This window comes from Antennarius striatus, chromosome 18 (assembly GCF_040054535.1).
Source record: "Antennarius striatus isolate MH-2024 chromosome 18, ASM4005453v1, whole genome shotgun sequence".
Classification (NCBI taxonomy): domain Eukaryota; kingdom Metazoa; phylum Chordata; class Actinopteri; order Lophiiformes; family Antennariidae; genus Antennarius; species Antennarius striatus.
The window spans coordinates 11,798,594-11,814,382 of record NC_090793.1 but is presented as its reverse complement, the minus strand read 5'-3'; the positions used below and the strand labels follow the sequence as shown (position 1 = coordinate 11,814,382).

At 39.9% G+C, this 15,789-nt stretch overlaps 1 protein-coding gene across 1 annotated transcript in view; it reads right to left on the bottom strand.

Moving 5' to 3' along the window:
* The window catches only part of obscnb (obscurin, cytoskeletal calmodulin and titin-interacting RhoGEF b), a 68,103-nt gene that overhangs the window by 5,149 nt on the left and 47,165 nt on the right, over positions 1-15,789 (bottom strand). The window contains exons 41-69 of the mRNA XM_068340393.1: positions 15,305-15,562; positions 14,807-15,073; positions 14,391-14,660; positions 11,181-11,447; positions 10,710-10,985; positions 10,317-10,589; positions 9,731-10,021; positions 9,485-9,514; positions 7,649-8,977; positions 7,143-7,424; positions 6,334-6,415; positions 6,089-6,210; positions 5,754-5,951; positions 5,609-5,641; positions 5,386-5,484; positions 5,079-5,297; positions 4,935-4,968; positions 4,775-4,827; positions 4,562-4,660; positions 3,596-3,652; positions 2,482-2,621; positions 2,114-2,314; positions 1,963-2,039; positions 1,712-1,882; positions 1,414-1,573; positions 1,153-1,269; positions 616-780; positions 358-516; positions 98-275 (exon numbers count right to left, since the gene is read on the bottom strand). Coding sequence (XP_068196494.1) covers positions 98-275; positions 358-516; positions 616-780; positions 1,153-1,269; positions 1,414-1,573; positions 1,712-1,882; positions 1,963-2,039; positions 2,114-2,314; positions 2,482-2,621; positions 3,596-3,652; positions 4,562-4,660; positions 4,775-4,827; positions 4,935-4,968; positions 5,079-5,297; positions 5,386-5,484; positions 5,609-5,641; positions 5,754-5,951; positions 6,089-6,210; positions 6,334-6,415; positions 7,143-7,424; positions 7,649-8,977; positions 9,485-9,514; positions 9,731-10,021; positions 10,317-10,589; positions 10,710-10,985; positions 11,181-11,447; positions 14,391-14,660; positions 14,807-15,073; positions 15,305-15,562 — 5,907 coding nt within the window. The remainder of the gene's footprint in view (positions 1-97; positions 276-357; positions 517-615; positions 781-1,152; positions 1,270-1,413; positions 1,574-1,711; positions 1,883-1,962; positions 2,040-2,113; positions 2,315-2,481; positions 2,622-3,595; positions 3,653-4,561; positions 4,661-4,774; positions 4,828-4,934; positions 4,969-5,078; positions 5,298-5,385; positions 5,485-5,608; positions 5,642-5,753; positions 5,952-6,088; positions 6,211-6,333; positions 6,416-7,142; positions 7,425-7,648; positions 8,978-9,484; positions 9,515-9,730; positions 10,022-10,316; positions 10,590-10,709; positions 10,986-11,180; positions 11,448-14,390; positions 14,661-14,806; positions 15,074-15,304; positions 15,563-15,789) is intronic.

Genomic DNA, 15,789 nt, shown 5'->3' with positions numbered 1-15,789 from the left:
TGAGGTTTGAGAACAGAAAAATATATTCTAGTTGATAAAAGGGAGATAGAGACACAAAGATAATATGTCTATTAGTTTGATTCTGGATCCCACTCACTCCATGCAAGCATGCTGTATCGTTGTTGTAGTTCTCTGAGGTCTCTCAGCCATGAATTCTTGATGATAACTGTTCGGGCCTGCAGTGTGTATTTCCTCACAGAGTCCTCACGTTCATGCCAGATCTCAAAGGCACGATCGTCACCCTCCACTGCCTCATTCACATCAATGTTATTCAGCTGCAATATAATAGAAAATGCAGAATTGTTAGTCTCCTTATCTAGAAAGATGACCACAAAGTGGAAAGTTTAGCAATCTGACCTTCATCATGTTCTTAAAGATATATGCTTGTGTATCAGTGTTGCTGTCTCTCTTGGGTTTGCAGATGATGCAGTAGTTCTTAAACAGGAAGACGTGGCGGTGATGACCTCTAGAGGACGTCCTAATTCCCGGTGCCCCTTCCCACACTTGGAAGGGTCCCTGGTTTTAAAAGTGAGAAACGATCATTTTTAAATGTCAAACATACCTAATCATGCTTCTTCTTATTGTGATAATCAAAAACATCACAATAAGTTGTACCTGTCTAACTGGCTCTCCTAATACTTCTAGTGTGGCAGGATAGTTCTCGATCATCGACACATGATGGGTATTCTCAGAGCGTTGAGGGAGTGCAGACACCATGGCATAAGCTTCTTCTAGAAGGCAGCAGTTCTGTCCATTCCTAGCTTTGTTTCGTATGAGCTCCTTCAGACATCGAAGAAGGGAATTCAGTACCTTTACAAATGCAAATAAGGTATTCCTCTAAAACAAATGTGTCAAACTCAAGGCCCAGGGGCCAAATGTGGCCAGCCACATCATTTTATGTGACCTGCAAGAGCCTAAAAGGTCAGTGTGTCTAAAAGTAGGTCAAAAGTGTGATCAAGTAATCAATTCAGAGTTATTTATTATTAAGGAGTGTTTAGAATTATTTTTTATTACATTGAGTTACATATAGTTACCGGTATATTAATAAGTTACATCTGCCATTATGCTGATGTGGCCCTCAGTGAAAATGAGTTTGACACCCCTGCTCTAAGAACACAGGACTGCACACAAATTGTGTTTCAAATCTGACACCTTGAGGACATCTTTGTACTTCTGAATTCTGTCCAGGGGTAGTTGCAGGCAGGAGTTGATGCTACGTACAGGGGGGTCTGTAGGATCTGCAGTGGCTTGTAGATTGTTTGTGTACTCCTACAACATCAACATTTTAATATCATTGCATGTTAATAGCCATCTTAACATCTAGATATTTACAAGGTTGCAAAAAACAAAATAGAATTATTTACTGTAGTACTTACTTACAGTACAGTACATCAAAGTAAGGTCTGAGGTTACCTTGTAGAAGCGGTGGATGGTTTTGTTACTGACAGCAGATTCAGCCTGACCCTGACCAACAAGATACTGGAGGTACTTCTCAAAGCCCTCCTTGCTCTTCAGGAAGCACATGGCAACATCATCATCTGTTTCACAGTCATTGAACTTAGGGAGGAGTGACCTTAAATAAATAATATGAAAGTAAGATTGCATCTCCAAGTAATCTGACTGTCCTTTATGATGTTCTTTAGAAGGGAAAACGTCTTAATGTTCTTTTGATATACAGTAATCTAGTTAAAACATCAAGAGGTGACCTCACTTGCTATGGAAGCAACTGATATCATTGATGTTCCTGAATATGGTTTCCTTCTGGCTGGTGACCTCAGCTGGTGCGTCAGGGCTGTCTGTGTATTCCAGATGATGGGAGGTACAGAAGTCCATGTTTTTTACAAACTCTGATTCACCATTAACCAAGTCTTGGATCATTTGGCTGGAGACATAAAAAAATGGTTATGATACAATCTTCTTCTTCCAGTAACTGCCTGGTAAGTGTTGATATATTTCACTAACAATAATTTCCTTTTGTATTCCCCTTCTGAGACCTCTTCTGTGCTCGTCTCTGGAAGGTCAGCCGTATCCGCAGAGAGCTGGAAGAAAATATTTTCACTATCACCTTTAAAATTACTGAAGAATAATGATTTAAGACATGTTTCAGACATACTTTAAGTTTCTTGTCCAGGTAGGCAGGTGAGACCCAGCCTTGGCGGGATGGTGTCGTTTTAGTGGGTTTAGTCCGGACTAACCATTTGAGTGGATGAGCTGAGTCCAACACCTCAACATACTGTCCCTCTTTCAAAGAGATGGACTCTTTGCTGGCTATGGTGGGGTTGTAATCAGCTGTTGCTACATAAATGTCAAACATCTGTAAAAATATAAATCACCAAATGATTCTCATTATCATTCCAATTCACATTCTGTACAAAAGGCACTCAAATTACCCTCATATGAGGCTTTGTTCTTATTTAGCCATAAAAGGTTCTTTGCCCATAAAGTCTACCTGTGTTGAACACACGGAATTTCAAATCTCACCTCTCCCCTGGCATCACCTTCATCGGACTCAGAGGAGGAGTCGGCGATGAGGGAAGGAGGCCGAGAGCGACCATGATGAGGTGATGGAGAAGGAGTCTTGGTCTCATCGTCACTATCAACACCTGGTACCCGTAATGAAGCTGAGGCACAACAATGGAGGGGAAGCATTCAGAAGAAGATAGCTCAGTATTGCAAGGAACTCTAGCAGGAACTATCAGAATAATCCACATATGTAAACCTAGCCACTCTTGTAAATCTTGAAAACAATTTTACAACAAATGGAGGGATTATCATTCTGTACTTTGTTTTTAATAATAATAATAATACTAATAATAATAATAAAAAGTCATGTTTTGGCTGGAATTTGGTGGCTGTTATTAGTACCCACACTTCACAGTGGTCAGGAGGCATGGTCAACGGCTTCAAGTCACATTTCAAACAATATCTTACTCTACTGATGGTTTACTTGGTAACAGTCCTCATAGCATCATCAACCTCTGAATCATTTAAATGTCTCTTTAAATATCATTTTTCATAACAAACTGTTGTATATTAGGTGTTATGACAGTACTGTCACAACATGCAAGACAACATCGCAGTGCAGATAAGACCATTAATCCAAACTCTCTGTCCATGATCTTGTTTTCCTGCTGAAAGGTTTCAAAATCACTTTGAAACCAATTTGTGACACCACAGGATTAATAACGCTTGAGAAGGTATGAAGACAGCACAAAAAAAAAGACTTCAAAAAAGAGACACTGTTGTGACTTAAGTATAAAAAGCATGTTTTTCTTGTATGTCAAATTAATCCTGAACCATGACATAATTGCCAGAAAAAAAATCCTTTTTTTGAAACTTCTGACAAAAGTTTGAGAAAAAAAATTATATACAAATTTAAAAATATGAGTTAATTTATATCATTGACGCTACATCCACCAAAATACATATCAAAGGTACGATTACAGAGCTCTCAAACACATCAAATATGATACAAATAGCATCACAGGGTTGAGAGTATATCCAAATTCTTTCCACGTGGCATCTACAAAGTCTAATTCCACCAAATATCTAAATTATATCAATTATTATTGATTGCAAAGCTTCGGATACATACTGGTATTTTTGGGCCAAGATTTCATCCACTGGAGCACTTCTTGATTCTGTAAACTGTCTGAATAACACATTAATGATTGCATGAGCATTTAATTGGCTGGTGTGCTAAAGTGATGGATTTAGAAGTGTAAGGAAATGATGCCAATGAGAGATTTTAACTGATATACTCAAAACAAAACATGCTGCAAAACAAGCAGGAAAACAGCACTCCTCTGGTTTTGATATCAACTGTATTGTTACTGAATTCTACTTCAAGAACTGAAGTGGTAAATCATTCACAAACTCTTTCACCATTCTTGAATAACTGGAATGAATTCATGAACATTTAACAAAACCTGAAAAAAAAAGTCAGAACTCAACAACGCGTAAAAAGAAGCCTGTGGTATTTAATTAGTCACAACCTGCAGGATTTTTATTCCAAACCCCAAATAACACTGGTGATTCAAGAGATACAGTCTCCCTCTGGGTAATGGCATCAATATCAGATGTATAGAAGCATGTTATGGTCAAAGTTAGTCTGCTGGAAGTACAGTATGATGGTGACATCAGTAATTATTTCACACTGAATAAAAACAATGTGATTCTGTTACATTTCAACTGAACACCACAGAAACCCAATAAATGATATTAGTTGTACTTATACAATATTCCCCTCGACTTTAAGCAAATGTTATGCTGTTGGAGCTTAATGGAGGTGGAATCCACAATCCATTTAAGTCATTGCTTTATCTTGGTTAAAAGAAAAACACCATAACGTGATGATGTTATTCTATGTTCATTTTCATAACCACACTGGTTTTAACAACATTCTTTCAACAGGTTAACTTGTGTAAGGATTTTTATGTAAACCCAGGGTTTTTTGAAATCTCATGACACAACATTGGTATTTCTGGCAGAGATTACTGCAACAAATATTCCAAGTAATTTAATACATTAGAACAGTGACACATCTGTGACGTGCATTTACCTTGGGTAATTTTTGCGGATACCATTTCAGTGATCTGGGAGGTAAGCTTCATGAGGAATTCCTCTGTACCCACTTCACCTAGGAAAGGCATTGCACCTTCTTAACAAAGACACAGAGAAACAAAAAAAACACAATGAAAAATTCTGATTTAGTACATAAAAGTAATTTGTGATACTGTAACAATAATGCAGTATGCAGGTTATGAAGTTTCACCTTTTGCTCTGTTAGCGCCCTCTTCTGGAGGACTGATTGTAATTCCCAGAACCCTGTGAAAAATTAAATGCTGCATTTTTTCCCCACATTTTTAACGTATTCAAAATGGACAGTGATTATATAAAACTGCTGTGATTCTCAATCACCAATAAACACTTACTCTGAAGCTTTGGTCTCTTTACTCAATTTTTGTGCTATGGGGGAAAAGGGACAATGTAAGGTGATGAAATGTTTTCATTCATATTTCAATGAATCATAAGATCAGGTTCTATATAATGTGCCCAAATTCTGCTGGGTTCCTTACTGTCATCAACCTCGAGGTGAGCAGTGCAGATGGACTGCCCTGCCCTATTTGTGGCAATACAAGTGTAGGCACCAGTGTATTCTGTGCCCACATCCATCAAGATGAGGCTGTGTTGACGCCCTGAGCTTGCTATCTTATACCCCTTGGTATCTGATTTGATCCACAAGACATCCTCAGCTGATTCCTCCTTTAGCCAGGAGACCATAGGAGTTGGAGACCCTGAATATATAAAAGAAGATACACAGTTTTTCATTGAAGAAACACAGTTTTAGGATGTTCGACGAATCACACAGTGAATTAAGCAAACCTTCCACTTTGACAGACAGTGTGATGCTGGCTCCTTGTTTCACTTTCCTGTTGCTGAATCTTTCAAGGAAACGGGGCGGCACCAGTGGATCCTGAGGGTCTACGGTAAATAAACAAAAGCAGTCATAGATGACATACTACTATATAAAATAAAAATGTTTTGCCATATTTTATAAAAAACTGTCTCGACAGTATCAGGTTTTTTAGGAAAAATATCAAGCTACCTCTTTTATCTTCTGGCATAATCTCCCCTGGACCTGTTGCGATATAGAATTGTTACTGTATCTTTATACAAGTGTTAGGGAACTTTCTATTTGTACTTTATTTCATAGTCTTCTTGATTAGCCACCCATGCATTTGCATACATACTCAGTACAATTAGACGGGCGGAGGAGTAAGCAGAGCCTGCTGCATTGCTGATGTAGGCAGAGTACTCCCCCATATCTTCTCTCTTCACCTCCAGGATCTCCAAGGCATGAACATCTCTGTCGGCTTGTAACAGAACTCTTTCTGAAGCTCGAAGAGGGAGACCATCTTTGAACCAATATACTCTGGGTTTGGGGAATCCTGGAAGGTAAAAGTTACTTCAGATATAGCATTGAGGACTCATACAGTCATTGTAATGACTTAATTTGCCCATTACAATGAGCCATTTTGTGATTGCCTCAGATGAATTGATTATAAAGTTTGGTCTGTAAACGTACCCTTTACTTTAAGTTGCATCTTAGCGATAGGTGAACCTGGACTGACATGAACATCATGAAGCTCCTCCAACACTTGTGGCATCTGATCATCTTCAGTAACAGACTCAAACGTCTCTGTTTCCCTGCATGAGGCAAAGAGCACAAATAAAAAAAAAAGTATTTATTAATACTACATGAATGAAATATATGCATCCTCTGCATATATTTGTCAATATATTGTGTGCGGTGCATTTCAGTTAGCTCACCTGGACATGTAGCCCTTAGCACTGACATAGGAGGATGTCTCTGTGACATCAGCAGCAGTGTCATAATCTGAACTGCAAGACACTGACAAAATATTGAAAAAGTGTTACACATGATCCTGTGATAAAATATTGAGTGCTATTTTTAAATAACCCCGCTTTTTTTTGTTTCCCTTATGCAATTGAATTACAGTGCGCCCTCGTTGCTCGCGATTAATGCGTTCCAGGAACCACATGCGAATAATGAATTCCACGATATAGCGACAAACTATTTATCTTATTATTTACGGTAATTCAAACGTTCATGAAGCCTCCCCGTACTGATATTAAACTATTTTCCATCTGTATTAATTTTAAACCACACTCTTATCGACTGTTAAAGCACTTTTTGTGTCTCATGGAAGTGCGCTGCGTTCCGAGACTCAAAGACTTCCTAATGCCGTCAGCCAATAGAATGCGCGTGCGGTATCATGTGACTACCGTGATGAGGTGAAGTTGCGAGTGTTGATGCGCGAGGGCGCACTGTATTAAAAAACTATTACTACTGTACTGTAATGTTCATACCATAGCTGTGTTGGAAATTTGGTAAAATATCAAACTCAAATGGCAATACTGTGTATCTACTTGGATTTCCAAAAGCTGAGTAAAGCTGCACCATCAAATTAAAAAATGACAAATAGTTTCCAACAACAGTTGATCTTCTCTCAGGAAAAATGCAAACTCATAATTACTACAGATAATTTCTTAAGTACAGATACTAAAATGTATTCGTAAAATGTAAAAATGTGTGCATGTATTGAATGTTTACTCACCATCAACCCTAAGTTCAGCCTTGGTGGCTGCGATGCCGCTACCATTTTCAGCTGTGCATCGATAGACTCCCATGTCTGTGGGGAGCACAGTAGTAATAATGAGCTGGTGGCAGCCCTCCTGGTCTTCATTGATCATGTAATGGTCATTTTCCTCCAGAAGTTTGCCGTCTTTATACCAGCGAACAGTGGGAGGGGGTTTGCCAATCACAACACAGTCAAAGCTAACAGGATAACCGTCTGGTACATCCTGATTTTGTAGCTCTGTCAAGAAGACTGGGGCAGCTGGCGAGATGGAAGAAAATGTAGGAAAAACAAAAAGTTAAAAAAGTATGTTTGGATTACAGAGATGCATGTATTGGTCAGACTTTAGTACTAAAAACTTTCAGCAGGGCAGAAAACTGACATATAGGATTTGCATATGACATTATCAAAATATGAACAACATTTTAAAGAAGATCAACTGATGAATTACAAATGTATGAAGGATCATATTATGATCAGAGTACCTGAGGCTCCAGCCATCAGTGCAGGTGGTTGCCTATCATGCGTGGGTGTCTGTGTGCCATCTTGCGAGTAACCCATCTTTCTAATTCGAAGCTCCACTTTGAAAGGCCCTGCCTCCAGGATGGTAGTCTCCACAGGAACCCCATGTATGGTGAACATTTCCTGGAACCTCTGTGAGGCAACCTCAGCCTCTGTCCGTGAGTCAAAGCGAATGTAGATGTAAGTATCATCCTCCCGGTAAGAGTGAGGATCTGGGGGACGCCGGTCTCCTTCATCTGCACTCACAAACGGTTCTTCCTCAACATCTGGCGGGAGACGTGTGCGCAACAGGCGCCGAAGACGTCTGCTTGCCTGCCTCAGCGACTCATCTATCTCGCTACCTGAGGAGCTCTCAGCCTCGCTGTCGGCGCTGTAACCCACCGTCAGTGGCCTTCGCCCAGATGATTCTCTCACTGTTCCTACTGTGACCTTACCACTGTGAGAAGAAACCCCGAACTTGTTGGTCACCTCACAGGTGTAAACTCCAGTATCTTTTGTGGTGATGGCAGTAATGACCAGTGAGCAAGTACCATCATTATAGATATCAATATGGTGGTGTTTGCCATCCGTCAGTGGTTCTCCATCCTTAAGCCACCGCACCTTCTCAGGTTTCCCCTCTGTCACACATTCCAAATGTATGGTGCCATTAGGCTCTTTGGTTTGGTCTTTGAATGAATCCTTAAAGACAGGACGCATGTCTTTTCGAGCTTTGTAGCCCTTGAAGGCAGCTTGAATCTTGACGGCAGCCTCTCTGAGCTCAGGCTCATCTTCTTTACTAGCCTCTATGATTTCTATCTCCTCTGTGGACACCTGTTTTTCGTCTGCCTGCTTAACCGTGGTTGTTACCACCTGAGATGTCAGCACTGTTCTTTGTTCTGCCATCGCAAAATGTTTAAAGAACCGCTCTGTAGACAGAGTGTCTGCCTCGTTGGTGACTAGGGCAGCAGACTTGCTGCTCTTCTTAAGGTAGGACACAAGCGTTGAGTCCCCAGAAACAGACTCATCCTCCTCTAGACTCTGTGTCTTCTTTTGCACAACGGTTTTCTCCTTCTCTACTGGTTTTATTTCCCCTTTCTCTGACTTCTTCAGCTCCATCTGTTCTGATTTATTTTGACTACCTTTACCATCTTCCTCTGGTTGTTCTGTAATGGAATCCAGAGTTGGTTCTCTACTCATACGCCGCTTCTTGGCCAATTCTTCCCAGAGGTCATGTAAATCGCCTTCTTCAGCAGCTTCTGGAGGTAGACAGGGTTGACCAAATTGCTCATCTTCTCCTTGTTTTTCCTCTATACCTATAATCACAGATGCACTTGGAGTTTTACTGAGTTTTTTTAAAAGCAAAAAACCTACAGTAATTAAATGATGTAAAGCAACACAAATTACCACTTAACTATTTAAGTGGTAACTTAACTTAACAACATTCAACATCATGATCAACAATTTTGATATACATTTTTTTGAAATATAATTTGTGCACCAGACACACACACACACACACACACACACACACACACACACACACACACACACACACACACACACACACACACACACACACACACACACACACACACACACACACACACAAAACGTCACATTTTTTTCCAAACTTTACATAATAACTGTCTTTCACAGAAAGAATCAATACATTCAAGAATAAGACATTAGCAGACAAAGACACACTAATTATGTGAACACACACACACACACACACACACACACACACACACACACACACACACACACACACACACACACACACACACACACAAACAATATCAATCTCAAAAATGCCTTACCCGGGGATGGTTGTGATTCTGTGATTGCCTCTGTGTGAAAACAAACACACATATTAAATATTTTATATCTGCAGGATATAATTACCTTATCATTTTTCACATTTTAAAGCTGTCATTTTAAAGCTGTTTTACCTTTATGAAAATAATAAAAGGCAAAACAGTGCCAGGCATTTTTTAAAAAATGGTAATGCACAATAACTTTAAATTAATACAGTCGAAAATGAACAAGAGCTCCCATCCACTCACCTAGCTGTACTGTCTGAGGCAGTTCAACAGGCTCTCCAGTCCCAGCTCTGTTGATGGCTGCCACTCTAAACCTGTAGCAACTCCCTGGGGTAAGATTTCCAATCACAAACTCTGTATTGCTTACAGGTTCAGAATGACAAGGGAGCCAGAGGGTGCTGTCGACCAACCGCATCTCCACCCTATACGCTAGGATGGGACTCCCTCCATCATGCAGTGGTGTGAACCAAGAGAGAGTGACAGACTGTTTGGTCTTAGTGAGGACCTCAGGGTCCTCCGGAGGATCAGGTACAGCTTTTGGGATTGAATTAAGCAGATCTTAGATGTTTGTATGAAAAATAATCATGAAATACACAGATCACTATGCATTGGTCATGTTCGGTTCTCTATATTTTCTGCCCTCTTACATGTGGAGCACATGATGAAATGATTAAAATACACAAGCATGTGGAGAGTCTATTAACTAAGTCCAGGCATAGTGTCCATGTGTGTCCCAGTGCTTTTTTGTCAAAAGGACCTTCTCAAATTTCAAATGTTAAAACAAAACCCTTCATAGTGACAATAGAAAGACAAGATTAAAATCACTTACTGATGATGGTTATCTTGGCCAAAGAGAGGGCATCTCTCGCAGCAAATGTAATTTCCTGCTGTGGCAAAAGAGGTGCCTTTCTCAGCACAAGGTGATAAGAGCAGCCATCAGCCCTCATGGACCAGAGGTCACCAGACTTGATCTCAACTCCATTAGCATACCAGGCTACTTCTGATGAAGGGACAGGTTCTGTGAGTGTGACACAAAACTCAACCCTATCTCCTACAGCAACCACCTGGTTCTCCAGACCCTTCACAACGTCCAGCTGCCAGCCTTATGAGGAAAACCCCCATAAAATGAGTTAGTTTAAGGTTATAAATTCACAGATATAATTCAAACTAATTATTTTTATTGATAAAACTTCAGTGTGATGTATTAATTCTAATGCCACACCTTTGACAGAGAGTTTGGCAGATGTGGATGCCTTTCCAGCTTTGAAAGTCACTGTTCCACTGTCTTGAACACGCAACTCTTTCAGGAGGAGCAGATGTCGACGACCACTCTCAAATGACACAATCTCAGCGTTGGGAGATGCTTTCACTGGCTTCCCATTAAGCAGCCAGCTGCAATCTTTGCTCTCAGGACGAGACAGGGCACACTCAAACAGTGCTTCGCCTCCATCAAATGTCTCCAGATTCTCCAAACCCTGGACAATTTCAATGGACTTGGCTGTAGTAATAGGATGAAAAAAAAAAAGCAACATCTAATTAGAAAAAAGATTATAACATGAGTGCAAAGGTACATTTGAAGGACCCAAACTTTGATATCATCAACAACTTCATTTGGCCATTTTGCTGTGTGATGAGAGGGAGCAGAGGAGACTCCCTAAAGGATGGTGCTTTTTCCATGTGGAGGGAAGCTCACCTTCCACATGAAGTGAAGCAACCACGCTGGTCCCCTCTGCCTCACAGGAATACACGCCCCTGTCCACAGTGGACACATGGCTAATGTATAAGCGAGCGACGTTCCAGTCCTGCTCCACTATCACCCTTCGGCCGTCGGGCTGCAAAGGCTGCCCATCTTTCTTCCACTGAGCCTTAACTGGCCTTGAGTACTGGCAGATGAACTCAGCCGGTTGGTTTTCGAAAACCCGAAGGTCCTCCATCTCGCTCACCACTTCAACTGTGGGATCTGAGGTTGGGGTCAGGGTCATAGGGTCAGGGCTTGGCCATAAGATATATGGATAAGAAAAGGACATGCCAAATGACATATGGGCTTTATAACCCCCTTGTGTAATTTAGATGTAAAGTAAAAGTGATGGTTATGTGTAGTTTATTATGTTTTGGCGGATGTACTATTATACGCTATAATTTTAAGTTCAGTTCAAAGTCAAGTGTGGTCAATGTACCATTCAATGACTAAAAATGAATAGAGGGTCAAAAAGCCCAACATCAATGTTCAGGGTAGTGGTCATAATCAAGGGCCAGGAGGTTTAGGCAACTGACAGAAGAAGAGGTGATATTGGGAGGTTAGATATTTTAGTGAAGGTTAGGGGCAAGGTTTGATGAGATGGAATAGTGGAGGTTATTGAACAGTAGTCGGCCTGCATGGATGGATGGAGCAGCACTTTCCTAACACGTTTGTTGTTGCTATTTTGTGATAGCAGCAACAGAGTACTGTAATACTTCAAGAACTCCTAGAGAAAATTATTTATTTTATTCATCCCAAACTGGCAAACCAGTTAATATATACAATGTGTACAATGTACTATCCAATACAAATACTCAATCTATGTCCATTATACTGTACATCATTTATATTATCAAGAAACAAACTCACATAGGGCTGCACCTTTAGCCATACAATAATCCGGATCATGCTTTTGACTCTTGCCATTGAACCTGAGAGGTGCTCACTTGATAATTTAAGAGAAGATTTTTGAAAAAAATACTTGAGGAATCCAGAAAATCAGTGATGGTTTGATTAACATATCTCTTCCCCCCATACACCGCAACAGTTGGAGCATATAACAACCTTCAATCTCTTCATTGAATACTATAGAGACATAGAACAAAAATCAAATACCAATAGGTGACAAGGGATGACTGCTGGTGTGAGAAAAAAATATTGTGGCATTGTGTTAAAATGCAATTATTTTAACCTCATTTGCATGTCTGTGGACTCAAACCCTTGCTTTAAGGAGAATTTTCAAACTTCGCGGAAGAAGCAGATAGGTTTACCCCAAAGGCTTTTGTCATTACTACAACTGCTGAAGGTTTCTGTAGAAAAAAATATTAATATTCTTCATACTATGTGTATTGACGGCAGAAAGTGTACAAATAAACAACAAAACAGCAGAGGCAGCTTTAAAACCTAAAGACCTATAAAACTACTTGGTTCCCAAAGATGACAAAATAATGGCTGTAAGTAAATGTGTTTTCCGAAGTCAGAATCATGTCACAATCACTGATAAAAATCACTTCAGCAGCCCAACATACAGAACAAAGAAGTGGAGCACAAAAATGACAGTGAATTACTTTCTCTATTCAAACTGATAGCTAATGATGGCTTTGCTTCTCTGACCTACTGCAATTTCTCTGACCTACTGACCTCCTGTAACATAATAATTTCCCTATGGGGATCATTAAAAGTGTTCTTAAATTTTACTGTGGTGCTGCATCCAGTCGTAGGTTTTAAATGTATCAAAGCATACAGCATGGAGTTATCCATTCAGATTATTATCAGTGGAATGGAAACCAGTACTTCTCATGCAAAATGAAGTGCTGATAAGTAAACACATCTACTATTAATATATTCATGGACTGTGGACTCTTGAAGGAACCCTGCAGATTAGATAGTTATTTATTGTGTATTCATTCATATTCCTTAAAGAGAAGCCGTCCAAATTGAAGGTGTGATCAAGTATATGATCAGATAACTTCACAATGCAGTGAGAATAGCATTTGTTTTAAAAACACAACCCCGACTCCAAACAAAGTTGGGATACTGTGTAAAACATAAATAAAAGATAAATGTAATATTTTTTTAGCACAATTTGTTGACCAGTAGCAGTTTTGCAAACTATTCCTGAGCCCATGGAGATCTAGAGGTTGTACGGAGATCCCTCGTTACTCAGGGTTAATGTATTCCAGGAACCACCCGCAAAATGAAATTACGCAATATAGCGACATGCTATTAATTTTATTATTTACGGTAATTTAAACGTTTATGAACCCTCTCCATACTGATATTAAACCACCTTCTAACTGCAACATCTTTTCCCACACTCTTAGAGACTAAAGCACTTTTGGGTCTCACGGAAGTGCTCTGCGTTCCGACACTCATGGAAACACAGCACACTTCCGGATACCATCAGCCAATAGAATGTGCTTACGGTATCACGTGACTACCTACTAAATATCCACGATGAGGTGAAGCCGCGTGTGTTGACGTGCAAAAGCGCGAGGGATTACTGTATTACCAACAAGTGTATAATGCTATGACCTATCCCACTTTGTTTCTTAGATTCTGTCCTGAAGAACTTCAACAAGTCAATCTTCATCATCATACCAATTTAGTCAGATGCAAAAAAAAAAACAACCCATCATGACATTTGTGAAGTACAGTACGGCAAGAAAATCCTAGACTCATACTGCACAATCCTCCACAGAAGCCTCAAAATCAAATCACCTGTAACCCTCCCCAAGGACCACCTTCACAAAAAAATATTGAAATATTTTAAGAACAAACAAACCAACATCACTAATCCCTTTCTACCATCATTGTCAGAGGTAAATATCATTAATACAAATCCTGTGTTTCACAGAATGGTGAAACCTGTCTCCGTCTTTGCTTGTGAACAATTCACTTTCATACCAATTCCAAACATGCTAAGCCAATGGTAAAATAAAGCATTTAACACATTATATACATAACCTGTTACTGCAGTAGAGGAACATGTCAAAAATATATTAGCAGATTTTGTTTCAGTGTTTTACACAATGCCCCGACTTTTCTGGAAATGGGGTTTATTTATACATCGTGTATGTAAAATTTTAAATTAAGAATAACAATTCTGCTGGGTTTGCAAGAAGTTTTTCTCAGTCCCCGCTGATTTAATTTAAAAGGTTATACCTTTGACCAAGAGTTTGGCTGTTGATGTAATATCGCCAGCTTTGAACATGACAATGCCAGAGTCGTCTGGGGCCAGGTTCTTTAAGGTGAGGGTGTGGATATGGTCATGGTTCAGACCTATCTCACTAAAGGAGCTGTTTTCCATCAATGTACCATCCAACCACCACTGTACATCGCCAGGTGCCTTATTAGACAGCTGGCAAGAGAAGGTTGCCCATTCCCCAACAAAGACATCGGTGGCTTTAAGACCGCACACAATGAAGACTTTTGCTGTTGAGCAAAACATACACAAATGCTTATACACTGAGCCACTAATGTAATAGTAATCAAACAAACTGGAAGATGTAGGCCTCTGCTAAAAACAGAACCAGATAAACAAACTTCAGGACAAACACAGTAGTGTTGAGATTGGCTACCTTGCACTGCTAAAGAAGCTGTAGTGAGATGGTCTCCTGTGTCACAGGTGTAGTAGCCACTGTCCTCAGGCTGCAGGTTCCACATACAGAGCTCCTGAATGCACCCTTCTTGCCTCATCTCATACTTCTTACCGGGCTGAAGGACCATGCCTCCTTTACGCCATTCAACGCGAACACCTGGTTTAGACAGCTCACAGCAAAGGGTAACATCATCACCCTCTACAGCATCCTGATTTGTGAGCTCTTTGCAGAAGAAAGCTGGGGCACCTGGTGAGAATTTAAAATTGGAAAGTTTGGCATCAGATCGTTGAGACAAGAAGGCAAACATCTTTGAAAGACTTTTTTGTTGCAAAGTGAGGCCACATTGAGAGCGTGGATTTGAAAAATTCAAGAATATTAGTGTTCTCCATTTCAATTCTATATTATTCCACATTCTTCAATATGATCATCAGGAATAAGTTTTTTTTGTTTTTTTTTAGAGATAGAATCATTCATTACCTTCCACAGTCAACGTGACATCACATTGTGAATCGCCGGTGTCACAGGTGTATGTTCCTGAATCACCAGTGACCAGGTTGTGGATACGAAGCTGATGGAATGCGCCGTTGTTCTTCAGGTCATACTTGAGACCTGCTTTAATGGCTGCGTTGTTTCTTCTCCATGTGACAGTGGCCTTCGGGTCAGAGATGGTGCAGGCCAAAGTGACAGTTTCACCCTCTAATGCCCCAGTATTGTGTGGTCTCTCTAGTATTAGCACTGTAAATACAGGAAATCCAAGCCCAGGTGTGCAATTTTATAAAATGTTTTCCTTTCCCTTCCCTTTACAGTTCTGATAAGAAAATAACTGTTTATGCATAAATGCATGCAGTGGCTATTATAGGTTAGCACAGATTTCACAGCATAGTAAATAAAGGATAAAAAACAAACTACACTGAAATAAATATCTTTGATGAACAGTGTTAATCTATTAATATATTTCAATA